The following is a 26,315-nucleotide window of genomic DNA, read 5'->3' on the forward strand; positions in this document are numbered from 1 at the left end:
AGTGTGAATTGTCTCATAAGAGATACCTGGAGAAAAAGTAGAGAAAATAATTGCAAAAATTTGATTTTTTTTTTTTTAACCAATCTTATGCAAGTGTAAAAAAAATTAGTATTTTAGTCTTGGAGATAAAGGTATTATTTATCTAGTGTAAATGAAACTGCTTACCTTAGCCAATAAAATCTGTCCTATTGATACGTGATGAACGGTGGCTTACTAAAACCCATTTCCATCAGAAAACAAAATTTCTAACGGCTGTTTGAAGAAAACCAATTTTCCACTGGGGCATGTAGAAAACCTTCATATTCTTTTCCTTGTGGTTCAGTCATCCTTACTTCTGAAGACTCTGGAGTGGATGATCTAGGATACTGCTTGGAGCAGCAGCTGGACTGGACTGACTGACATGGAAAGGACATACAGCTGCAGTTGCACCTAGTGACGTGGGACTCAGTTGCTGCAGCAGATGGAGAATAAGTTGGAACTAAAGACTCTTTAATCCACTCCCTGTTCTGTTTCCTCTTCATTCTGTAATTCTGCCTTTTGCATGCTGCTCATACTGTCAGGGTGTGCACTGCTGAGCATGGTGTTCCCGTCTAGTGCAGCTCATCTCTGAGGAGTAGTTAGCTGTGCTAAATTAGTTTGTAGCTCTGTGCTAAGAAAAAGCATCTGAGTCATTCACTGGTGAAAATACGCAGTCCTCAGAATGTGCTTGTCCTTTCTCTGTGCCTATGCATCAGTGTATTTTGACCTGCTGTAACTCTTCAGCATAGTTTGGCCCTGGGAGAGTTCCCAAAGGGATTACTTGCCTGTTCATCCTGGGGGGAAAAGGAATCTTGTTCACAATGGAAAAGTTTGTTTCTGACCTCTACTGTATTTGCTGTACAGTAGCAATATGTTCCAAACTTGTGTTGATAAGTTACAAGAGCTATCCATGTATTACAAACATCTGTAGTAATGACTGTTTTTCATTGTTTTTAAGTTCGCCTCAGTTGGGTAAAAACAAACTTTCTCCAGCAGAGCATCTCTGACTTCATCCAGGATAAAGCTTTCCAGAATAATAAGTAATCTGTAGGCCTATCAGTTGCATTTCTGGGACATTAGATTCTCCCAGTATTTTCTTCATGATTTTGTTCAGCTCAGCTAAAACAGAGGTAGGTAACATCTTTATCTGAATTAATTAAATCTTCATTTCTTCAGTTTCCTATAGTAGTCAAGTTTTGGCCCACCTCCCTGGCAGAAGAAAATCTGACTTGCTAGCTGCAAGATGTAAACACGGCTTACATTACTAAAGCCTTGTGCGAGGCCTTGCCACTAGCATTACTACAACACCCTTTCAGACTCTGAAACGCATAACTAGACCAAGACAGTAGTGGCATGGTTTCTGTTACAAATCATGCTTCTTCATTCAGTTCTAAATTAAATTTTTTTAAGCTTAGGTTTCTCTGACACTGCTGTTTCTGCTTTTCTGGCTTTCAATTTTAATGTTATATAGTGAAAGTCCTTGAGAGATGATGGAACACAACTTTCTGTTTGGGTGTGGTGTTTTGGTTTTGTTTTTTTTTTTTTGAAAACCACAACCTTCCCTTGCATATCCTCTCATTAAAATGGTGTTATTTAAGGTGGGATCTGTTCAGCTGTTTGGCTGCATTCATTTGCTACATGTGTTATAATCTCTGAAACTCCTCCTGGGTTTTCTTGGTACCTGTAAATTTCAAAAAGTTGCTAAGTTTACAGTGTGAATATCACCTAAAAAATGTCAGTCGCTTTAGTCAAAGAACTTAGTGGAAGATAAACTTCACAGATATATGTTTAATGCAGCTTTTAAGGTAGAGGATTCATATAACTTTGAGATCAAACAAATCTTCAATTATGCAAACTGTGGCCGGTTCTTTGAGGGAGGAGTTTTTTTGTTTAGTTGGATTGTTCTGGTTTTGGGTTTGTTGGTTTTTGGTTGTTTTTTTTTGTTTGGTTTTTTTCTGAAAGAAACAGGGGTGGGAGTTGGGAGAGAGGCTGTAGTTGTTTGCTCCATTTCATGCTTGAAGATCCTAAGCAAAGTAGCAAGGGAGCCTGGCAACAAAAAGCAGTCACCAGACCACAGCTTCCCTTGGATATCCATCATGGTATTGTCACTGAAATCTGGAGTATGCAATAGCCACTTTTTTTTTCATTTCCTTCTGATGTTTTGCAGACTTTTTTGTGAGAAGCTGCTGATGCACATGCAGTTCTTGCATTGCGATGTCATTAATCACACAATAGTCCCTAAATCTGCTTCCTGGCAAAGATTTCAGTAGCAACCTGATGCTTAAGACTAGGGTGGTGGCAAGAATGACAGGAGACAGAGGTCTGTCAGAGCACATTAAGTGTGTAGAAGAAAATCACACCAGAAAACAAAGTGGATATATACGGTGCACTTGTTGTGGAAACCTGCTGGTAGATTACTAAAATATCTACTTGTGATATGAAGGCTGCCATGCATGTATACACTTAGACATTGTTTCTTTTTATTACATATCTTGCAGCTCTTGTGCTTAGCTTATTACAAACACTTTACATAACCTGTTCGAAAGTGTGTATCGTAAGTGTGAGTCACTTTGCCCAGGAATTTGCCTGAATAAAGGAAACCAACTACCTATTGTTAGAGCTTGCAAACATGTACAAGCAGCACTGCTGCATCACTTTTGGCATTAGCTTATGGCCTGAGTCTAATGTCTGCACTTAGGGTACTTATTCTTGCAGACACTGAAACTTTGCTGCTGGAGTTTTTGCTGCACTGGGACCTGTGTTTTCAATGACAGCCTTCTGAGCACTTTGTACATCTGCAAAGATACTGAAATTACTCTGCTTAGTGGCTTTGCCTGGAGCAACGGCTACTACCAAATTTCTTTCAGAGAGATAGAGAAGAACCAAAGCCTTGGATTCATGGCTTCTCCAGAAGACATGAATGTTCTGAAATGGAAGGAAAAAATTAACTGAAAGCCACGGAGTCACATGAATCCAAGTTTGGAAAATGAAGGGGGATCACATTCAGCTTGTGTGAGAAAAGCATTCCAATAGCAGTTGAGCTGGGAGAACCAAATATGTGGATGTCTTAACTGTCTCCTGGGAGAGCATCCTGACAAAGTTCTTAAAATTAATCGAAGAACTACAAGAAAATTACTTTGCCCAACTTTAAATACTAATTTTATAAAGAGGAAAAAATACAATATTATCAGTTGCACTTGTTTAATGATCAAGCATTTATGCTAGCATTCAGCATAGTATGCCAGAAAAAGATATGGTCTACTGTTTATATTTTAATAGCACACCTATTAATATGTAAAATTTAGAAAGCACAACCAACACTATATAGAGCAGCATGTAGTGCTGCATTGGTTTGTACTGAGGCATCTCTCTAGGGTACAAAGAAAAAGAATGGCAAAAGAACTTGACATAGACCAGTATAATTTCAGCTTTCTAGAAGAGAACATACACCCTGGATATTTCTGCTCTTTGCTGCAGGCCTTTATTTTCCTAGGTCCAGGGATGATTTCTGATTACATCTGCATTCTACAGATAAATATCTGTCTGCCTTTCTGGTTATTTTGAATTATAGATTGCCTTATTATAAGAAAAAACATTGGGTAGAGTTTTCCTCTGGAGGTCACAGCTGCTTCTTGCAAAGCAGACTGGCGGTGTTAAAGTAACTTTGTTCTGTAGGAAGAAACAACAACTTAGTAACAGCCATTCAACTCCCCCAGACCCTACCCACCCCAGCAGCAAGATCCAGGGGTGAGGGTGGTGGGCAGAAGTCCAGCTTCATGAAGTGTGACCAGAGCAGCTGGGCAAACATTTCATAGAGAAAAGAACAGCGTGAACTGAAGGAGGAGTGAGGAAGTACTGTCGCTGTAGTGACCCATGATCACCAGTTGTGGAGGAACAGTGAGACTAGTTTGGTCAGTGGGGTTTCTTAGTAACTCTGTTTATGTCCGTTTGTGATGTAATGTAAAACGAAATTGATAGCTCAAATGTGACACCTGCAGAGAGCATGCTGAGATGGGGTAGCCACCTCCAGAAGCTTCAGCAGAAGCACCTGCAAGAAGTGTTTCAATGGGATTGTAAGCACAGCAGGCACGCAAAGACGAGAGGGCTCTAGTGCAGAAGCAACAGGCTAGTCAATAACCACAAAAACATCTTGAATCTAATTGCAACTTCCAAATGGTCAACAAGAGCTCTTTTAAAATCTTGCATGAAGAAGACATGCTGTTTTTCACTAGGCACTTTCCTGGGGTGGTTTGGCCTAAGGGTTTACACAGTTTATGGAGGCTTAGTATCTTTTGAGAAGTCTGGAAAAGATAAACTATGTTTGCATGGGAGTGATAGTGTGTAGATTCCTGGTACTTAAGGTAACCAGTATAACTGAAGAATAAATGCTTACTTGTAGAAGAAAGTTCACATCTGGCCTAACCCATGTGGCTTGAATAATTCTGACCAAGTGAGACCCTGTGGATCTCATTTATTATTTTTAATTAACTTCACTGAGCATGCTACCTGAAGGAAGACAGCTGTTCTATACCAGTCCAGTTCATCAAGTTCAACCTAGCAGCAGAGTGGGATGGTGAGGGAGATGAAAGCAGGTGTCTCCACAGACAGTAGTAGAAAGAAATGAACTAACGGAAGCTACGTTGTGGGAAGCATGGCTGCAGAACAGTGTTAATCAGGGGTGGCTTCTGCTCACATGCCTTTTTCTCCCCATCTCTTACACAGAACTGTGATAATTAGGTATCTCTACCATTTTATTAGGTAGACTATAAAACCTGTTTGAATGACAGTAGTACAGAGGGTGAAAGACAGCAAACATCATCTTGCCTTGCAGAGTGATAATGAGGTGGAGTTGCTCAGGCAGAGGGTTTTTGTTTTGGTGTTTGGTTTTTTTTATTGCTTTATAGCACATGCAATAAGGCAGATTTCTTCTGGAAGAATCACCATCTTTGCCCCAGAAAGTTCACAGGCCAAACTTCACCTGCAATAAAATGAGTTATAAAAAGGGAAAATGGATAAACAAGGATAAAGTTTACGTCTACCCAGTCCTAAAGGACATCCCCAGGCTGTCTACTGTTAGAGAAGGCAAGGATGTTAGAGTTAAATTTTTTGCGAGCTGTTTGTGGGGAATGCATAAGACTTGTCAAAGAACAACTGAAAGTTAAAGGAAGAACGGGAAAAATAATTTTGTGAATGAGAACAGAGGGGAACTTCTGTTAAATGAAGCTTGTATCCCACTCAGTTCCTCTGCTTATGGTTTGTTACATGATTCAGTTTTTGTCATTAAGTGCTATACAAATATGGAGAAAATACAAGAAAAAATGTTTACAAGAATAAACCTATTTACCATATCTGAAGTCTTTGTGCAAGATGTGCTCAGAACCAATCCTTTACCATCACATCAGTGGTTAGTTAGGTTTTTCTAGCTGGAAATAATTATTGAGCAATTCTGGAACTTTAGTACCTATATTTTTGTCATCCCTGGATTTTTTTAATTTTTTTAAAGGACAGACTTTTCTAATCTTTTCAATAGCTTTGTCTCCATCTTGCATAGTTGTTAAATAACTTCTGTTGACTTTTTTTTATCTGAATGTAAACTACATTGTGTGTCCAATTTAACCTCTCTTTATGAAAATAACAAATGTAAACTTCACAGAACTAGCCTGAAAGAAATTATCCGTAGGAAGAGCAATGTTAAAATCCTACCTAGTACATTCATGGGATCATACACAAACTTAATTATCAGATTTGAAAGGATTTAAATTCTCATTTATTTTGCTACTCTGATATAGAGTGAGTGGAAGACCCATCTTTAGAGAACAGAAATTAATAAGATGACACATCTAGTGCTAGATGCACGTATTCCATATCCCTACCTGTGTTCTGTGTTATATTCTGTTTTCATCCTGTAACCGGTTGTTATACTTTATGTCTCTGCATATAATTTTTTGTCTCTAGAGGCCTTTTAGCAATGCTGTATGACAAATATAGAGAAAATCTATAGTTACCCTTGACAAAAAGGGGCAAAGGTATGTTTCATCAGATTGGAGACAATTCAGGCTTTCGTATGCAGTGATAAAACTGTGGAGAGGCAGTAGACAGGAGGAAGAATTAAGTTTCATTTTGAATATGTTCATATTGTGGACAGTGTTGTGGCTTAACCCCAGCCAGCAACAAAGCCCCACACAGCCACTTGCTCACTGCCCCCAGTGGGATGGGGGAAAGAATCAGAATGGTAAAAGTGAGAAAACTTGTGGATTGAAATAAAGATGGTTTAATATGTAAAGCGAAAGCTGCACATGCAAGCAGAGCAAACAAAGGAATTCATTCACTGCTTCCCATTGGCAGGCAGGTATTCAGCCATCTCCAGGAAAGCAGGCCTCCATCACTTGTAACAGTTACTCAGGAAGGCAAACACTATCACTCTGAACATCCCCCTGTTTCTTCTTCCCCCAGCTTTATATGCTGAGCATGACATCATATGATATGGAATTTAATATCCCTCTGGTCAGCTGTCCCAGCTGTGTCCCCTCCCAACTTCTTGTGCACCCCCAGCCTACTTTACTGGTGGGGTGGGGTGAGAAGCAGAGAAGGCCTTGGCTTTATGTAAGCACTGCTCAGCAATAACTAAAACATCTCTGTATTATCAACATTGATTTCAGCACAAATCTAAAACATAGCTCCATACTAGCTACTATGTAGAAAATTAACTCTATCCCAGCCAAAACCAGCACAGACAACAAGGCAGACTGAGTAAAGGAAAAATGTGGGAATCCTAAAGCATTATGAGGTACAGTAAAGGAATTTTGTAGGTTGAGGTGAAAATAACAAAGTCATTACAATCAATCCCTCTATTATTTGCTACTCTGTTATTGGATGTAGAGCAATCTAAAGAGGTAGCGTGATCCCATTTGTTGAGCGTGGAGTTGGGTCTAGCAGAGCCTGTCTGGGAGGCCTTTTGTCTCAACAGTTTAGAAATTGTGGGACTTCTCCTGGAGTACATTATCCCCAGTACATCTCTTCCTGAAATGCAGTTCTTTCCCCTTAACTGATCTGTTCCTATTTAATAGGCAACTGGTGGTAGGTGGAAGAGAAATGTCCCCACCTGCTTTGAAATATTGGCACTCTGAGGCAGTAGTACAGAGAATGGGCAATTTCCCAGTTCGCATGGCTGCAAGAACTGTGATTTACATTATACTTAATCATATAGTTCCATGCTTTTCAGTATTTACATAAGGTACAGTTTAACCTGAATTTGAGTGAAAGTCTTGCTTTTCTCTTCTGAACTAACTTTTGTTAAAAATCTAGAGTGCAGAGAAACTGTACCTGTTTCTAGTTTTGGATTAGAGAGAAATTCAGGGGTCCCACTACCAAGACAAGAATGTACTGGCCATATGGCACAAAACACTGAGCTACTATAAATTGTGTCCATTGAGATGTGATTGAGGTGATGACACATTAATTTTGAGGAGGTAGGCTTTTTTCTAGTTCAGACTTCATGTGTCGTCCTGCAGCCAGTGGAAGGCCCTATCCGATTTGTTTTATCCTGTGAGGGTATGATTTTTTTAATTCAACTGGGTGGCTGACATTAGTGCTTATGTGAATCGGGAGACTGATCCTGCTGAAAACTTGTATCAGCTCTATTGTAACTGGTTGGCTGGACACAGAGGAACTGTTGCTGGCACAGTGGGAAGAGTACCAATGCATAGATTTTGGGGGCTGGAGAGGAAAAAGCAGGTCTGTCCTTTTCAACAGTAGCATCAGAAGTTAAGATTAACATAAGCCCGTAAGACCTTGGCTGGTCTGAGAGAGATGAGGTTGTGTGCCTACTCCCCATTCAAGTTTATGCTATGATATGTTGCCAAGGAGGACAAATCTTGGCCTGGCACATTAGGATCCACAGTATCAGAGCTAATAAAAGGTAGTTTCAGTCTGAAACTGGCAACATTTTTCTGGGTTTCTATCTTCATTGTCAGTACAAAACCCACCAATGCACCTGTGCAGCAGACAGTAATACCCTGATCAGAAAAAGGAGGACGGTAAAGCTTTTGCTTTGTTGTGCCCCTTTAGGTAGCAAAGACTGACGCCACAGTGTGTGACAGGGTTGGATTTGCTACAAATCCAATTAATTTCATAGTCTAAAATTAATCAGCTGAAGTTGTTTATCCTGTTAATTATGTTTATTCTTTCATAGAGCTTCAGAAGGTGTTGATAATATGGTAAATTATGTAGAAGTCAGACAGTCACTGTATGCTGTCAGCTGTACAGTTACAGGCTGATACATGGACTTGAGGGCACTTTCTCAACCTCTGCATGAGGCTAATAGGAAGAAAAAATTCTTTCAGGCTATAAAAGAAAGAACTTGTGGCATAGAAGGTTGCTAGATTTTATTGCTGTCTCTATAGCAGGAGAGTATTCAAGAAGAGTTGAAAGGAGTAAGGTTCTTAGGTTTAAAAATAGACCTTGCTGCCTTTCTGGGCATTAAAAGAGGTGCCTGAGTAAGGAAAAATGAGTGAGAGTGTTCAACTTCTCCATTTGCATTTGTAGATTCCAATAAATATATTTTTGTAGTAGTAAAACAAATGAATCAAGAACATTTCCCCTAAGGCTTGAGGACCAGCTTTTTTGCTTCTTCCTAGGATTCCATTCTTAATTATAAAGTAATAATAATAAAGAAGTTAGACCAAGATAAAATAAGTTTGTATTGAGACAAATTCCACGGTTTGTTTTGTTTTCATTTTAAGGCTTGTGAAAACAAAAAGTTGCCATTTGCTTAGGGGATATTGGGTGACCAGCCTTTGTTGGGGTTAATGTATAACAGTGGTCCACAAACAATTGACTTTAGGTCAGAATTTGCCTTCAGCATGCTGTAACCATTATCCATTTGTTTTAAAACAGTTGTTAAAGTATCCTGAATGATTTCGTAACATTGGTGTTCTATTAAACCTATGGCTGTGATTGCTGCAGAAATGATGGATGATTACTAAGGGCACTCTTGAATAGGAGTGGAAATTAACAAGAAGGTAACCTTGTTGGTAAGGTGTGCACCATACTAGTAGAAGGCCTTATATTCTGCACTCATGAGGCTGTAGGTTGTTTTCTGAATTTGCAGAAGTCCTGCAGAAATTGTTTATGAGCTTGAAAGATGACCCAGGGTTCTCATTTTGAAATCATATTACCAGGTTACCTGCCTTGTTTTTTGGGGGGTATGGTGTTCAGGTTTTTTTCTTTTAAAATGCTTATGCTCTCTCATTAATAAAATACGGTACTGTGCTATCTGCGGCTATTTCATATGTAGCCCTGTGTTGTGGCAGTGAACAAGATGGGCATCCAGCTATGAAGCAGAAACTATTTGTATGCGTATGGGTTTGATCAAAGTTACATAATTACTACTTTTGTTGTATTATTTGTATTATGTTGTATTATTATTTTGTTGTATTAATCATTCATAAATAGAGTCTTTTCAAGGAAAGAAAAACGTGACTCTTCTTATGACACAAAGCCAAATCTTTTTAATAGTCAAAGTAGCAGTCTAAGAATGGTGGTGGCGTTTGTTCCCACCGAATAGCCTGTTCTGAACTGTTAGGCAAGTGCAAGTTCTGTTTGGTGTGCAGTCTTAATTACTTAGGAGGTACGCAATCTCTTACCTTTTCTAAAAATAAGCAGTAACTGTAGCATATGCTGTTCTGAGAACTATAAGAAGAGTAGTTTTGTGTGCACTTCAACCCTTTCTTATATAATTCCCACTCCTGAAATGTTTTTGTTTAAGTGCTGAAGTAGTTCTGGCCATGAAAATGCTGGTGTTCTTTGCTTCCACTGAAACAGTCTCTTGTTTGGTGGGTGGGAGGTAAAACCTGAAAACAGGCACCAAAATGGTATTTTCAAACTGGTGAAAATACACCATGCAGAGGGAATATACTCCCTTCCTGATAGCCTTCCTTCCCTTTCCAATGGTTTGCTTTATTCACTCCTTCCATCTTTTCTTAGGAATTCCTTTACTGACTGATTTTATTATTTTGACTGAGTTCTGCCATTTTTATATCCATCCAGCTAGATTTTCTAGTCAGTATGAAAAAGTTTCAGTTATGGTCTCAATTTATGTATATACAGTATCTATCACAATTTGGCACTGTTGTTTCGAACGCTTCTCTCCCCTGCAAGCCCTGTTCGTTGAATTTAAGTCATTTCACTCTGTGTATAGATTTTTATATTGAGATTCCTCTTTCTTCATCAATTTAATTTCTCTCTGGATTTCTGCCAGTTAATGCACCTCTTGCATTGACTGTTCAGCAGAACTTAATGAATACATTTGTGTCCATAATCTGCATTTAAACCATTAGCCTGCAATGTGATGCCTTGGCATGCATGTACAATCACCTGGAATTTCTGACTGTTTTTTCCAGAAGATAATGCATGGTGTTTCAAACTCCTGAAGCAGTTTGAATGCCCAGTTAGATGGAAACATCTTAAGAGGATCATGATGGATAGCTATAGGCTGTTTCATAAAGACAGGCAAGAAATAAGAGGAGTCGTCATGCTCTATGTTAAAGAGAACCTTGAATGTATAGAAGTCAACTACGGCAATTGTGGAAGCCCTGTCAAATGCCTCTGGGTCAAGATCAGATAGGTCACCTCCAAGGGGGATCTTACAGTAGGCATCTGCTACCCACCTCCAAACTAAGACGATAAGGCCTATGAAGCAATATTTGCGCCATTTAAGCAAGCTTTGGGTCAACAGAACCTTCAACTACTCGGACATTTGTTGGAAGAACAATACAGCAGCTCGTGTCATCCATCATGTTCCTGGAATGTGTAGAGCACTACTTCCTCCTACAAATGTTAGATGTGCCAACCAGGAATGAGGCATTGCTGGACTTGCTACTCACAAACCAAGAAAACCTGCTTTGTATATCGTGGTTAGTGATAGCCTTGGCTGCAGTGATCACAATGTTGTGGGGTTCGGGATCTGCTGAGCATGCTGAAGGTTAGTACTAAGACAAAGGTCTTAGATTTTAGAACAGCAAACTTCAACCCACTTAGAGCTCAACTGGTAAGGATTCCATGGGAAGCTTCCGTGGAGGGTAAAGGAGCTAGCAAGTGCTGGAAGCTTTTCCATAATGTTCTCTTGGAAGCACAAAGCCGGTTCATCCCCTTTAAAAGTAAGGGAGGTAGAGAGATCAAGAAACCCCCTTGGCTTAACCGCAAGCTTCTGAGTCTGCTCAAAACCAAGAGAGAAACATGCCAGAGATGGAAAAGCAAACAAGCACCCACTGAGAACCACAAGGGTATCACCAGGGCATGCAGAGATGCAGTGAGAAAAGCAAAAGCACAGCTTAAATTGAAATTGGACAGAGATGTCAAAAACTACAAGAAAGGGTTCTTCAGGCACATAAACAACAAGCAGCAATAGAAGGAAAATGTTGGCCTGCTGTTAAAGGAGAGGTGAATTAGTTACTAGCAACACTGAAAAGGCAGAGGTTCTCAACACTTTCTTCACTTCTGTTTTTACCAGCACTGTTGGGCCCCAGGCCTTAGGAACAAAAGTCCAGGTTGATGCAAACACAGATGCACCATCAGTAAAGGAAGAATTGGTATGTGTACTGTTACAGGAGCTTGGCCCTGACAATATCCACCCAAGGGTGTTAAGAGAGCTGGCTGGTGTCTGCAAGGCTGCTCTCCGTAATCTTGGAGAAGTCATGGAGACTGGGGGACGTCCCAGAAGACTGGAAGGAGGCTACTGTCACCCCCATCTGAAAGAAGGGCTTAAAGGAGTTTCCAAGAAACTATAGGCCAATCAGTCTTATCTCAGTCCCTGGGAAAGTTATGGAACAAATCTTCCTGGGAGCTCTCACAAGTCAAACAAAGTGATTGGGAAAAGCCAGCACGGATTCACCAAGGGCAAATCATGCTTGACAAACCTGATCGTTGTAGAAGGCAAAGTAACTTGTTTGGTTGAGGTGGGGTGAGCAGTGGATGTTGTTTATCTGGATTTCTCCCAAGGCTTTCAGTAGGGTTTCCCACAGCCTCCTCCTAAAGAAACGGATGTGTTATGGTCTAGACAAGTGGTCTGTGCAGCGGGTGGGGAGCTGGCTGAGAGGCTGCACCCAGGGGGTGGTGGTAAATAGCTCCTTTTCAAACTGGCAACCTATCATAAGTGGGGTCCCCCAGGGATTGATGTGGGGCCCAACACTCTTTAATATCTTCATAAGTGATCTGGATGATGGGATCAGTGTACCCTGATGAAGTCTGATTATTCCAAATTGAGTGGGGAAGTGGATGCTTTGGAAGGGAGGGCCATCTTGCAGGAAGACCCTGGATAGGCTGGAAGAGTGGATTAACCAGAACCTTATGAAGTTTAACAAAGACAAATGTAAGGTCTGGGAAAACATAATCCATGAGTGCAGCACAGGCCAGGATCTACCCAGCTGGGGAGCAGCTCTGTGGAAAGGGACCTGGAGGTCCTGGTGAACAAGCAGCTCAATGTAAGTGAACAGTGTGCTGCTGCTGCCGCAGCAAAGGAAGCCAGTGGGATGCTGGGTTGTGTCAACAAGGGCAGCAGAGATAAAGGAGTCATTATTGCACCCTACACACTGTTTGCCAGGCCACACCTGGAATACTGTGTCCAGTTTTGGTCCCTGCTCTTCAAAAAAGATGGGGACAGGCTGGAGAGGTCCAGAGAAGGGCTACAAAGGTGATCAAAGGACAGGGAAGCCTGCCATATGAGGAAGGGCTGAGAGAACAAGGTTTGTTCAGCCTTGAGAAAAGAAGGCTTAGGGGAGACCTCATCACCACGTTCCAATATTTAAAGGGCGGCTACAAAGAAGATGGAGACTCCTTTTTTACAAGGAGTTGCATGGAAAAGAAAAGGGGTGATGGCTATGAGTTACTCCTGGGGAGATTCCAATAGGACACAAGAGGAAAACTTTACACAGTGAGAACAATCAGCCTTTGTAATAATCTTCCCTGGGAAGTGGTGGATTCCCCAACATTGGACGCTTTTAAGATTTGTCTAGACAGGGTGCTGGCCCAGCTTGTCTGTACAGTGCTTTTACCAGAAAAGGCTGGACCAGATGACCCCTGAGGTCCCTTCCAACCTAGTATTCTGTGATTCTGTGATAAGTTAGAATGAAATGCCTAAATTATTTGCACAGTTTGAAAAATCTCAGCCTGTGCAACCAGAGAATTGATTTTTATAGGTTTTGCTACAGCATAGTGTTCTTTTAAATATTTCAATTGAAAAGCAATCATCTGTCTGAGGTCTGGGATGTAAAGGTGACATGGTGTTGTTATTATGAAAATTATTAAGAATTTAGCATATAATGTTACTGATAAAGAACAGAAATCTATTTTTAGCAAACTCATGCTTGAATTCTTATTTTCTATGCAGACTGCATCCTCAGCTATTAAAGGTGCTATCCAGCTGGGAATAGGATACACAGTAGGAAACCTTACATCAAAACCAGACAGAGATGTTCTCATGCAAGACTTCTATGTAGTGGAAAGTGTCTTCCTACCGAGGTAAGGACAAGCCTATTCAGTTTATTTTCAATAGAATTGCATAATGAAACTCTAACTAGATATTTAAAACAAGGATTGTTTTCTAGTTCTAATGAAATGGAGTTAGAGTAAGTTTAATGTATGAGAACTTGAAAATTATCGTGTCTTCATGTTGTCTCTGAAAATGAAGGTAGGGAGAAAGCTGGGAAGATCAAACTGCAACTGAATATTTGAGACTTGCCACTTCTAGAGAAGGAAAGAAGAAACTTTCAACTGAAAGAGCTGCTAACTACAACTGGAAGTGATTTGTGGATCCATATGCAATTAAGTATTATGTCCAATATTCACGTTTATTCTTAGTTTTTAGTAACTAAACAATACTTGCCATTTTGTTGAGGTGAGTCAAAATTTTTGAAAAATCAAGTCCTGCAGTGTTAAGATTAATACAAGAATTTACACTACACTACAAAGTTCTAGCCCGGACTTTAGTCTGTGATGAGTCTCAGCTTTTACTAGCTGACTACAGGTTATGACCTATTACTGCTTTGCATTTGGCCAACTCAGCTTGTATCACTGCCTAGTTGATGGTATAGAATTTGTAATAATACAGTTCTGAAGTTATTGATGAGAAATCAAGGACATACTCATTTTGAGCATTCAGAAGTTGAGGTACGTTGCCATGTAACTCTTCCAAGTTACATACGCTAGGAATGGATGAAGAAGGTTTAGGAAAAATATATTTCAAGCCCAGGATAACTTGCTCTGTTCAATGTTGCCTGGTCTCTATTAAGTGCTAAGTACCAGTAGTGCCCATCATTTCTGTAAGGACATGCTGTGTATGCACTATTCCCTGAATTTGGGAATTCTTTCTATGAGGTTTTCAAAGTTTTGCTCAAGTGCAGTTGGAATACTACTTCATAAACTCTTTCTAATAATTTACAGTCCTTAAAAATTACTGATGTCACTAAAACAAAGTTAAACTGACAATATGCAAAATAACTACAGGCACTTTAAAGCTGATCTGTCCTCATGTAAATTTGCTTGATTCAACTCCTGTTTTCCTCTGAACTTCAGATGTCCTTTAAGGAGAAGAAAATTTCTCTCTTATGTGAAATGAAGCTTTCACATTACGTTCTTTAGTTTGTAGTAATTGAGGGTATTCATATCCTTTTTCTGGTGTAACTATAAGTTTGGGTAGAGTTTTGTAGTCTTTGTCTTAAAGACTAGGTAGATATAGATAAGGTAACCATGTGTGTGTTTTCATACACTGTCATCACAATTTTGTTTGTTTAAAAAAATTGAAATTACAGCTGAGAAATTTGCATATGATGTTGACGTGCATCCTAAAAGACCCTTCCCCCTTTCAATGTAACAAAGTTTTTATTGGTCTGAAAAATGGAAATGTGTGACTGTGACAGAGGTGCAGGCTTCAGTAGCTTGTTTGGCTGTGATAACACCTTTGTTCATGGAAGTTAAAGGAATCATACATGCTAAAACTGTTTTCTTATCCAGCACAGTTTTGGGAAAAAAAATTAATTTTTTTTTAACATAGTTTTAAGAGAATAAGTGAAATGGCTTCTAGTCTATAGTGTTGCATTTTTTTCTCTCCTGTGAAACTTGCATGCATGTACACTCAGAAATGAGATTGCCCTGTGTTGTGTTGGTTTTAAGGAAGAGCTGGGAGAGATCTTTTCTGCCTTAAAAAGAAAACAAAGGCAGAAGAAATAGCCTGTTTGCACTAACAGAAAATGTATTGTAAAAGCTTTAGTAACACGTTTCTGGATGTTTTCCTATAAATAAAGAAATAAACTGTATGAGGAAAAGTAGACAAATGAAAGTAATGGTCAGAGCAGCATAGCTTTTTTTTTTGCATAGCTATCTATTAGACAGGAGTATATAACATAGTGAGTCATCTTAACTGTAACAAAGAGCCTCTCTATAAAGAGCATTTGATAACATTCCCTGTGAAACTAAAAATTGTCTATCCATAGCAATGTCTCAAAACCGTGACACTTGATTTCTTATGCTAATGCACAGAAATGTCAAATTTCAAGTCCTTCCTATGTCTCAATTTAACATGCGCATTCACTTGTCTAAAATGGTTTCAATCCAAAGTGGGTAGTAGTTTGCATAAATTGTAATAATTAAGGCTTGCGCATAATGATACAGGCTTCTTTCATGCTGGTTGATTGTGTTGGGATGTTGGGTCTTTCAGGGTGGCATTATGTGGATCGCTCCTGAGTCATGTAGATATGTAGCTTTGTTACCCTAATTGGAGGTAAAAAGCTAAGGTTGCCTGTTCTTTCTGGGTAGGACTGCACTCCCAAGGTGCACCTCAGGTCCTCTTTACTTTTTCCTAGGACCTTACCTACGTGTGAAGGCAGTATTCTTAAAAGTCATTACTTTAATGACCTTCCCCTGCCCCCACTATTGGATTGGTCTGGGTTGAAAGCATTTAGCTGAAATTAGTTACACCATCAGCTCCAGTGGGCTGACCTCTCCCTGGAAGCACCCTGGAGCAGGCCAAGGTTAAAGTAAGCTTTTTGCCAGATGTCCACAGCTGGAGGAGAACCTGACAGTGCAGCGAGTGTGGTGCTGAAAGCAGGCACTTACCAAGCAAGGAGCAGCATTTTTCCACTTGTTTTGGGTATGCATAATTCAGCTGCAACTTTAAGCAGGTTATTAGCTAAACTTGCCCTTCATTGTGGCTAAGTCACAGCAACCTGGCCATCCTGCTCCACCTTCCTTCCATGTTTTCCCAGTGTCCACCTTGCCTTATCCAGGTCTGGCAGCGTGGTGAGAGGACAGGTGTTTTGCAAAGTCATAGACACACCTGCTGCTTTCAGGGCAACAGGAGCACTGTTATGGTGGCAGTGATAAAATAGACCTTAGTTAGTAGAAATGCAATGAAACAGCAGCCTGTGCATCAGCGAGCAAAAATAATGTTGTCTGTGCCCTTTTACTGTTAGGGGAAAATAATCAACAGTTGTTTATAAATCTTGCCAGTTGCAGAAGATGAAAAATAGTCTCTGCATCTCTCTCAGCCCCTGAAGTAAACCTCACCACTGCCTGTACCTCAGCTTCGGTAACCATAGCAAAACACTTCCAGCTGTGTTCAGCATTCATGAAGGAGGAAGAAAAATGCCAGGGAAAAAATGTGGTCAGTTCAGACCTGAACATAAGTGCCCTGCTTATTGTAGGAGCTCCTGATGTAAATCAGGAATATATCCATGGGCTGCAGGTTATGCCTGGTCCAGAGTTACTTTGTAACTGAGTTAAATTGGTCAGAGTTTAGCCCAGATTCATTTAGATGTTTATTTCAGGAAGTGACTTTGAGTAAAGTACAGGTATCTCTCTACAGTGGGTGGATTTGAATTGCAAAGGTGCTTGCTTTCATTTGTATGTCGTTGTAGTGGTGGAGGGGGTGGAAAAGTGCCTTTGTTGTGTTATGTTTCACACTGTGGCATCCCCTTCGCCGCTTCTCTTCAGGCTTCTCTTCAGGCTGCCTGGGAGTTTATAAAATGTTGCTTTTGGGAACTAAGCAAAAGAGATATCATGAGAGGCTTCTACAAAGGAGTTCGCTGAGAACCACTGGCACTACGCAAATGTGGTCCTTGGGTTGAGAAACAAATGCAATCCACAGTGACCCAGCTGATTCTGAAGGTATAGCGTCTGAAGTCTCCACCCAGCTCCCTGAGGGTGAGACCACAGGGGGAACTACTCCATGTAACCTCTTTTCTGACTTTTAAACACTGCTTTGGAAATCCAGCAATAAAGTTGTTTACCTAGTGCTGGTACTGCTGCAGCAGTGGCTGGAGGGTTCAGTGGAAAGACTGTGCTCTCGGTGCTTTGTCCTATGACTCAGCTGTGTGCGGTATATTTTCCCCTTCCTGCCTTACACTCTGTGCCCCTGACTTCCTTGGTTGGAACCAGCTAATTTCTTGTTGGCACATTTTGTCTCCAAGTCAGTCATTTGTGCAATGTGGCTACAGCAACGTTTTGACAGCTGTTTGATTCAAGTGTGGAGCTGTCTCCAAGTGTTGTGACCATGGTCAGAAAGGCTTGTTGCTGAGATAATAAGCCTGGCTGTGTCAGTCAGTGGTGGCTCAAGCTGGTTGTGGGGCCATGGGGCCATGCAGCTGCCTATGAGCTGGCAGTGTGGGCCGCTTGCTAAACTCTTCCAGCAGATACATACTAAGTAGGCACATTTTCAATCGTCATGCTTGACAAGCCAAACATCAGCTGCTTCATTCTGTCAGGTAACTTTGGCTAGTCAGTTGTCTGCAGCTTGAGAAATACAGAGCATTTGGAGCAAGGCAGTATCTTTCAGGCCCCATCTCTTTTTGTTTTATTAGATGAAGGCTGCTGGTAAGCACAGCTATGATTTTGACATTTTTGCAGCAAGCTGTTAATCAGTCTTGTGCGCTTCCCTTGCTAATACGCTTCTTTTTCAGGGTCTAGACCCTGCATGTTGAGAACACTTGCTGTGGTTTCTAGTTTAACTAGTAAGTCTGTTAGATGCTGTTGACATGTATGCATACTGCAGCTACAGTCATTTGTACAGCAAACTGGTTCAATTACAAATTACTTTCTTGTGATGCTAATGAAAGTTCATTCAGTGCTTTGTGCTTTTTAATGTCAAAAGCTTAATATTGCATTATGATAGCATTTATATGACAGCCCAAATAAGCAGTCAAAAGTACTGAGAGAAGTAAAACAGTGGACATATTTTAACCAGTCTGGGTTTTACCCTACATGTAAAACTGAAGTGTACTGTTTTCTGGTATGTTTTTGAGGAATGATTTAGAAAAATTAGGAAAACTGACACTTACCCTTGGAAGTACCTTTGTACCAAACCTGTATCATAGCCTGATGGGCTATGCAGTGTCTTTATGATTAATGAAATACCGAATGCTCTGCATGCTCAGTGTGAATAGTACTCAAATATTCACACTAATGCTTAGCTGTTGTGTAATTTATGCTGCTGTATTTGTTTCCAGTTGGGCAGTTTCACAAGACAGATAAGAAAGAGGCCTGAAGGCTCTGATAAAGTGCTGCTGCTCTTCTTTCATGCCTTGGTTGCAGAGATGCACAGGATGACCCAAGTTCTGACACACTTTTTATGGTTTGCAAGTAGAGTGACAGCACAGATAGGAAGAATTTGTTTCTGTTTGTAAAACAAATATATTCGAAATGGGGATACTGTGGCAACAAAGGCAAAAACGTGTTCATTATGAATTACTGGTCTTAGCTACTTCTGTTAGTGTCAAATTCTTGGGAAAGCAGTGATAACCTGGATACTTGTGTGGTTATGTAGACATACTTAAGCTATTTTTAAAGTACTCTGAGATCCCTTGCTTTAATGGCATCTGCTGTTGGTTGTGAAATAGTCATCATCATAAGAAAATGTCTGTGTACTCAGCAGTTACATAGATGTGATTGGCTTGACTTGTTTTGAAGATATTTACTATTCACAGTTGTATTTTAAAGCTCCCTTGCAGAGGACTGCTTAAGATAGCATATAGTAACCAAAAGTATGGGAGAACATACAGTGAGTAACAAGGATATTACCACTGGACTACCCACAGTATGAAAAACCAAACACATGCCTATTTGTACAGGTAGCCATAATACCTACTTGCATCATGTGGAAGATAGTTGCTTTCCTGAAATGATAGATAGGAAATTAATATTCCAAAGCGCTACCTGATCTGTCAGTATGTATTTATTGGATGCAGTTTGTAGAGTTCAAAAACATTTTTATGTGTTGTAAAAGAGCAGCTTTATCCAAGAACAGTGGAACTGAGATTGACTACTCTTGGTTTTTAATATTGGGAACACTTTATTTTAGACATTTTAGATTGATTTTAAGATTTAAAAAAGAGTTGCTTTCACATGAGAGAACTAAGGGGTTCCTCCTGTTCAGTCTTTTTACATTACATGCAGGAAGGGTATGCATGCCCCTGACTACAGCATGACTATTTCTTTTGTTAATAGCTACATCATAGCCTATTAACATTGCTCTGCAGTGAATGCTTGCTACAAAGAGATGCAGCTAGCCTTCTCTGCTCCTTCAGATAGGTGTGCTATCTCCTGAGTACATCCTAGCAGGGTGAGGCCATAGTAAAGAAACACTGCCAAGAAACATATCTGGGTGTCTTGTTTAGCACTTTTTTTTTGCAAGCCACAGGGCTTAAAAACATAATTTGTTTTAGTTATTTTTTAATCTGATATTGCAGCACCTACACTTTAAATCAACCCTCAGCATTTACTAAGAGACAGGTTAAGATGCATATACTGTCATTTCTAGGTGTGCTTGGTTTAAAAATAAAATCTAAAATTTAAGTATTAAAGCAAACTTGCATAGTAAGCTTAATCTCTCTTTTTCTATTCTACCTACCAATCTTTTGCTTTTGTGTGGTCTTACAGCTAAGGTTATTAAAATATCTCATAAGTTACAACTGCTTCCTAATCTTTCCAAAATGCTATATTGTTCATCATAGTTCATATACAGAGACTTGAATTCCTCAAGATTACCAGAAGCAAAACTTCTATTAAAAGCCTTTATTTTTCCTTTTCTTTTGTTTTCCTGTAAAACCTGTGCCCTAAACATTCTGAGAGGAAAATTATACGATAACCTCATCTTTTTAGAGTGCATTTCTGTTATGTCCAAAGCTCTATTTTGCAGGTTAAGTTTTTGTCAATGGATCACGGGTATTTTTCTTGTTCAACTTCAAAGACATGAATGTTCCCATGAACTTCCCTAGCGTGACTAGAAGTTGTTATACATAGTGCTTTGCGCATATACTGTAATCCAGCCAGAGTGAAATGCACTTGTAAAATGCACCAAGAAAATGTGGGAGGAAACCACAAAATATATTCTTTCAAGAGTTAATAGAGTGGAAGGTTAATAGTTTAACATCTAAATAAGATGTATTTACATTAAGCATTCTGTACAGTGGCAACTGTTTTTTTCAGGTAAAAGCAAGGACATACTCAGCCACAAGGAATTTGACGGTTTTCCATTACTGTAGGAAATTACTGGAAGTGAGGGTGCTTTTTCTGTTAAAAGTAGCAACCAGAAAACCTTACAAAGTTTCTTCCAGAGGGGTAACCAAGAAATATTAAATTTCTGTCAGGCTTGCTTCTTGCACCACAGAAGAACTTACTGTTGGGATCCTGTAAACTAGTCCATTAGACAGTGAGGCTAAAACTAATCAGTATGTTTAACACAAACGGTATAGTATGATAACAAGCTCTGCAGACCTTTAGTAAAAGGGATTTTTTTTAAAGATTATTTTTAAAAGAATACAGAAACTTGTCTGCGTAGTGAAATTGACTATCATATCTGTAATAAAGTAAGCTCATGTGCTCTAAATACATCGAATGGCCCTCTGTGTAGATGCTGTTCCAAAATAATTGCTCTGTTTTGCAATTATTCTGGAATAAATCTCCACTAACTATGCATTACTGTCCACCTGCAGACCCAGTATTGGTCATTTTACTCCATAGGCACTTAGGAAATGGTTTGGACTCACGGTATTATCGTAGCAAGCCTCCTATCTTCATTTCAGCATGGTGAAGTTCCAACAACAGTACATGTTCTGGTGTAGTAAGGACATGTAATGTATTTATTGCCACGCTATCACAAAAGAAGCTTTTGAGTTATGGCTGCAAGAAGCAGATTTATAACAGTATTTATGTACTAAAAGGTAGGGCTTCCTTATAAAGTTTAGATGCTTAATCTTCCCTGACAATTATGTGATGCTTCAACAGAGAACTCTGTTCTGTTCTTGTCTGCACCTTACAACAATTAACTGCATTTACAGATAGGCCCCCAGGTTCCTGGTGTACTATATATTACCCTGAGTCATCGTCATATTGCACAAAAATTCAATGAGACACATTCAGCTGTATAAAACTTAATGTTGGACAAGACGGGCAGTGTTCTGAGCAGCTGAGAGACCTTATAAGAAAAAGCATTAGCCAATCTTAACTGTAAAGAAAATCTTCCATATTCAGCCCAGTATCCTATTTATTTCAAATTTTTACTATATAATGGAACAATAAAATACATGTGTATTTGATTTTAATACCTTGGAGTTGTGATATGGTAGACTATAAAGTGATCAGATGAGCTCAGTAGGACTAGGCAGCCTTCCCTAGCTGTTAACCATATGGTGTGGCACTCCAAGAAGAAGCAGTATCATAATGTCTTTGTATGTGTCCTAGGTCATCCACAACCATCTTTTTATTTGTGAATTCCAGACAGATATCAGGTTGGTTTTTCCCTCTTTTAGTCTCCTATTCAGGAGGCCAAAGTGTGTGCATTTCTGGAGGCTGAGAAAGCTGCTTCTCCAGGTTATACTTTTTAATTAGCAGCAGTTCAGATTTGTTAGATTTTGGAGGTATGCATGCAGGGTCGGCTGGGTAGACTTCTATCATCGAATGGTTACTAATGGAATGTGACAAGTTCATATGACAAGCATTAATTATACAGGATCAAAGCTCTTAAATATTATCATAGTATTTAATTTAGTCTTTGCAGGAATGCTGGTTATAGTTTATTCCTTTTCATATCTGTGTGCATGCCTAGCTTTTTTCTTTTTTTTTTTTTTTTAATACTTCAGATTTTCTTATTTTCAAGCATAGGTGTTCATGATTCATTTCTGAATAATTTAGTTAGGTTAAATGAGTAAAGAAGTGCTGGAAGAGCTGATTTTGGCCACTGTGTCAAGTCTTGGATTTTGTACACGTCTATTTATCAAACCATTTGGAGACTGACCAAACTTTGTCTTAAAGCTGTTAAATCATAGTGTACAACTTTACTCTTCTGCTTTAAAAGCCTTCTTTTAGTTTCCATCATAAATTAATCCACAGGCAGTTTTTACATATTTTTTTTCTCCTGGCAGCATTTTGCTGCTGACCTTTTCCTTTACCTTAAATCATGTAGTATTTATCTCAAGACTCATACAACTGCAGCATAAAAATACAGTAAGATGGTAAATACAAAACAAAGAGGGTTTTTTTCCTCCTTTAAGAAAGACTGTCTTCCAAGCTGCTCACCCTAGTAGTCTGTGTCTGTGCCTCTTCTAGTTTGAATCTGTGTCTTGCATATAACTGCATACCATTTTCCAGAACTCCCCAAAGGGTCTGTACCCTGTATTGCTATTTAACCAACTAAGAGTGTAAGCTAGTGCTGGTTTACATTGAGGTGGGGAAAATATGTGAAATGACATGCAGACAAACAGAAAACAACTTTAAGGTCAGCAAAGTCAGAGTGGCTTCCCAATTCTGGACTGTACTAGCAAGAAAGAAAAAGATACCATAACTGCAGCTAGCCTGAAGAAGAGTCTAATGCCAAGGATGCCATTTCACAAATAAGGCTGAGCCAATCAATGTTTCCTGGCACCAAAAAGCATATATAGTCCTGCTACCTTCCCACTGCTCTGGCTACATAGTTCTGCCTTCTGTGTTGTGCTGTCCTTAGTATCTATCTGTCTACCATGTGAACAAATTCAGACCACCAAGCTAGAGTGCAGTTGTTCTGCTGTGTTGACTTCCAAACTTTTTGCAAGAGCTTACAAGATCTGGAGTGACCCTTCCTGTATCAATAAGCCATTAGACTGGCTTACCTTAGAGGGATATCAGCAGTTGTAGCATTAGTTTAAACCTGATGCTTATGCAAGTGGATATGGGTGGTGAAAATAGCGATTTCCTTTAAAGTGGGGAGAAAGGAATTTGCTGGCAATATTCTGTCTCTCACAGGCATCTCTATTACACTGATTAATGCTGATAAAGAGGTTTAGCTGCATTTATGACTCTTGTCTCAGAAGGCCAATGGTTGAGTTAGGCAGCTTTACAGTAAAACTAGCTGCAAGAAGGAAGTCACTAAAAATTGCTCAATAATAATTGGGTTTGGTTTATTTTTTGTTTTTATTTTCAGTGAAGGGAGCAATCTCACCCCTGCTCATCATTACCCTGACTTCAGATTTAAGACGTACGCACCTCTTGCCTTCCGCTATTTCAGAGAACTTTTTGGTATCAAGCCTGGTGATTACTTGGTAAGAGCTCGCAGTTTTCGTTTGAATTACAAATTATTATAATGTGTACTAGTTTCATTGTGACAGAAGAGGATGATTTAATGGTGCCCAGATGGGTTGTAAATTTTGTATGTGGAGTGGTTTATAATTAGTGAATACTTTGTATTCTACAAAACTTATAATTCTTCATCTTCGCGATGAGTCATATTAACACCTGCCTTGTTAATTGACTAGAGTAACTTGAGTATTACTGCTCATTCAGGTCATTGTTTCCAGAGGAGTTATAAACATTACTTGTATGACTTCTACCAGTTCAGTTCTATTAAAGTGCTCTTGTGCTATTTATTCACTTCATTAAAGAAGTGTTTGTCTGCAAATATTCCAGTCTAGCCTTGAGAAAAGTGGGTGGTGGAGCAAAAAAGAAGGATTTTAGAGAATCTCCTTTGTGTTTTATAGTTTGGAGACATCCCTTCTCAGTGTTCAGCTGTTCACATGAGAAAAAGTGATGCATTTGCTGCTGTCACAAAAGCAGGCTTTACTTGGTAGAACCACTTTCTGCACTGCCAGGGACAAGGATCCACCGTTTTACCTGTCACGTATTTCTGCTTTTGGAAGGGTCTGTGTGAAAGGAAAGAGCTGGCTTGCTTTCTAGATGTTTGCCTTGTGTCCAGTTCATCTCATGCTGGTCCACCCAACAAATCAGAGTCCCAGTACAAATCAAGTCTTGTACGTCAGAGTTTTAGTGTTAACTTCTTTTGAATGAGTTTTTAGATCTTCTTGTTCCGTTATTGATAACTGTTTCTTTAAGAACAAAAGAGCTAGAAAGGGGTTAAATGAACTAAAAGGAGAAATTAAGTGGTGCGGAAACATTACTTAATATATTAATATATATTACTTCACTGACTTCTGGGGTGTTATAAGGTGGTTTTTTTTCTCCTTCTTGGACAATGAGCCTAAAAGCAAAACTTAGCTGGTTTTGCTTTTATTTAGGTTGAGTGAGGTTGTCTGATTTTAATTCTTTAGTACTATGTATGGATTTTATATTACTAGCCCTCATGACAATAGTTACATATATAAACAGATCATTCTTTTGAATTATAAATGCTAGTAGCAGGGAATTGCAGTTGGGCTGGAGTTTTATAAAGGTGTTATTATGTAATATGTTGTTTATCTCCTTTTATGGACTGGCAAAAGACACAGTATTCAAACTCTGATGCCAGCTGCTAAAAACACTATACTTACTAGAGTAAAGGTATTGTCACCTGCAACTTCTATTCAGTCTAAGGAAGCATTTACAGTAGCATAAATTAAAGATTATAGAAAGTCTGCTTGCTGTTGAGATTTGTGACACTCGGTTTAGCTACAAAATTACTAATCCCTGGGGGAGCTTCCCAATAAAGGCAACTTGTTGCAGATTCTTTTTTCCCTTCATATAGCAAAAGACACTAGGGATCTGTTTCCAAGGGAAAGGGGCAACTAGAAAAGCTAGTTTCAAGATTAAGTGCACTTTGTCTTGAAAATGCAAAAGCAGATTTCCTTCAACGAACAGGTATTTCTGTGAAATATAGTTGGAATTTCAGTGTGTATTGTAACTGATGCATGCCTCTGCCCGGGTTGTACTTGCTCTGGAAGCATGTTAGAATCCCTTTCTGTTGTTTTTGATTCTAAATGGGCATCACTTAGTAATTACAGCAGGATGCAGTCCCTTGTGGTCCAGAGGCAGATGTGACCAGAGGGGTACTACGATCATAAAACCTATTTTTAGTTTGGGACCTTTTTCCCAATTGGTTATGGCAAAAACATCTGGTTAAGAGTTTGCTCCCAATAGCATGTGCCGGGGTTCTGGCTGACCAATCCAGCCCCTCTTGTTTCTGTGAAATCTGGATCTGTCATGTAGCAACTATAATTCCAAATCAGTATCTAAAACAGTTTACGATAACAATATGCCAACTGATGGTCCAACTGTGGCTGAATGGGAAGGGAAGTAAAAAGAGGAGAAACTACAGCAAGCATATGTGAATTTACACTTTTAATTTGCAATGACAAAGCCCAAAGATTTTACAGTTTCACCTTTTTCAAGGAGGTTGAGTGGTAGTGCACTGTAGGAGTCAGACTGGATAATGACATTTGAACAGCAGGTAGAATTCAGTTGTTGCTGGAAAACTCATGGATTACTGGCATTTTGCAGGGAAACTTCTTGATCATAAAGTACTTAATTGTCAGAGGCATGGGGATTTTCTTTTCAGTTTTGATTTGGCTTTCATAAGTGTCTGGTCAAAATTAGCTGGGCTCTTTGTATAGCAGCAGTTGGTGGGTAGACTTTTATTTTACAGAAATGAACTCAACTGTAAAATGACCAACACACAGTGTAGGTTAATAACTTGTGTTTATGCTATACTGGTTTATTGAGCTTTAATGTTTAGGGTAATTGGTTTCAAATGCTTGCAACAACAACAGTTACTCATGGAGCTTCATATCTATTTTGGCAAGAAAAACACAGGGGTTGCAATACAACTGCTGATTTGCTCTGAAGGTCTGTGGTGTTACAGACCAGTATTGCTGTTCTATCTGTAGGCAGTTGCAACTATAGGATTAATAAGAAAGGTGTCTCGTATTAATTGGAACTGAGTGAACTGGAGAAGCAGGGAGAGAATCAGGCAACATTTTTACAGCCTGCAAAAGTCCCTTAAAAAATCGCAAGCATGGGAAAAGACTCCGCTGGAGCCAGAATAAGAAAACACATTAAGGCAGTGTTTTGAG

At 39.4% G+C, this 26,315-nt stretch overlaps 1 protein-coding gene across 6 annotated transcripts in view; it reads left to right on the forward strand.

The window, feature by feature from the left end:
* Nucleotides 1-26,315, forward strand: part of PIP5K1B (phosphatidylinositol-4-phosphate 5-kinase type 1 beta) — a 114,282-nt gene that overhangs the window by 39,210 nt on the left and 48,757 nt on the right. For all 6 annotated transcript variants that reach the window (XM_075078985.1, XM_075078987.1, XM_075078988.1 and 3 more), the window contains exons 4-5: nucleotides 13,403-13,533; nucleotides 23,459-23,576. In XM_075078985.1, the coding sequence (XP_074935086.1) occupies nucleotides 13,403-13,533; nucleotides 23,459-23,576 (249 nt within the window). The remainder of the gene's footprint in view (nucleotides 1-13,402; nucleotides 13,534-23,458; nucleotides 23,577-26,315) is intronic.

This window comes from Phalacrocorax aristotelis, chromosome Z (genome assembly GCF_949628215.1).
Source record: "Phalacrocorax aristotelis chromosome Z, bGulAri2.1, whole genome shotgun sequence".
NCBI classification, from domain to species: domain Eukaryota; kingdom Metazoa; phylum Chordata; class Aves; order Suliformes; family Phalacrocoracidae; genus Phalacrocorax; species Phalacrocorax aristotelis.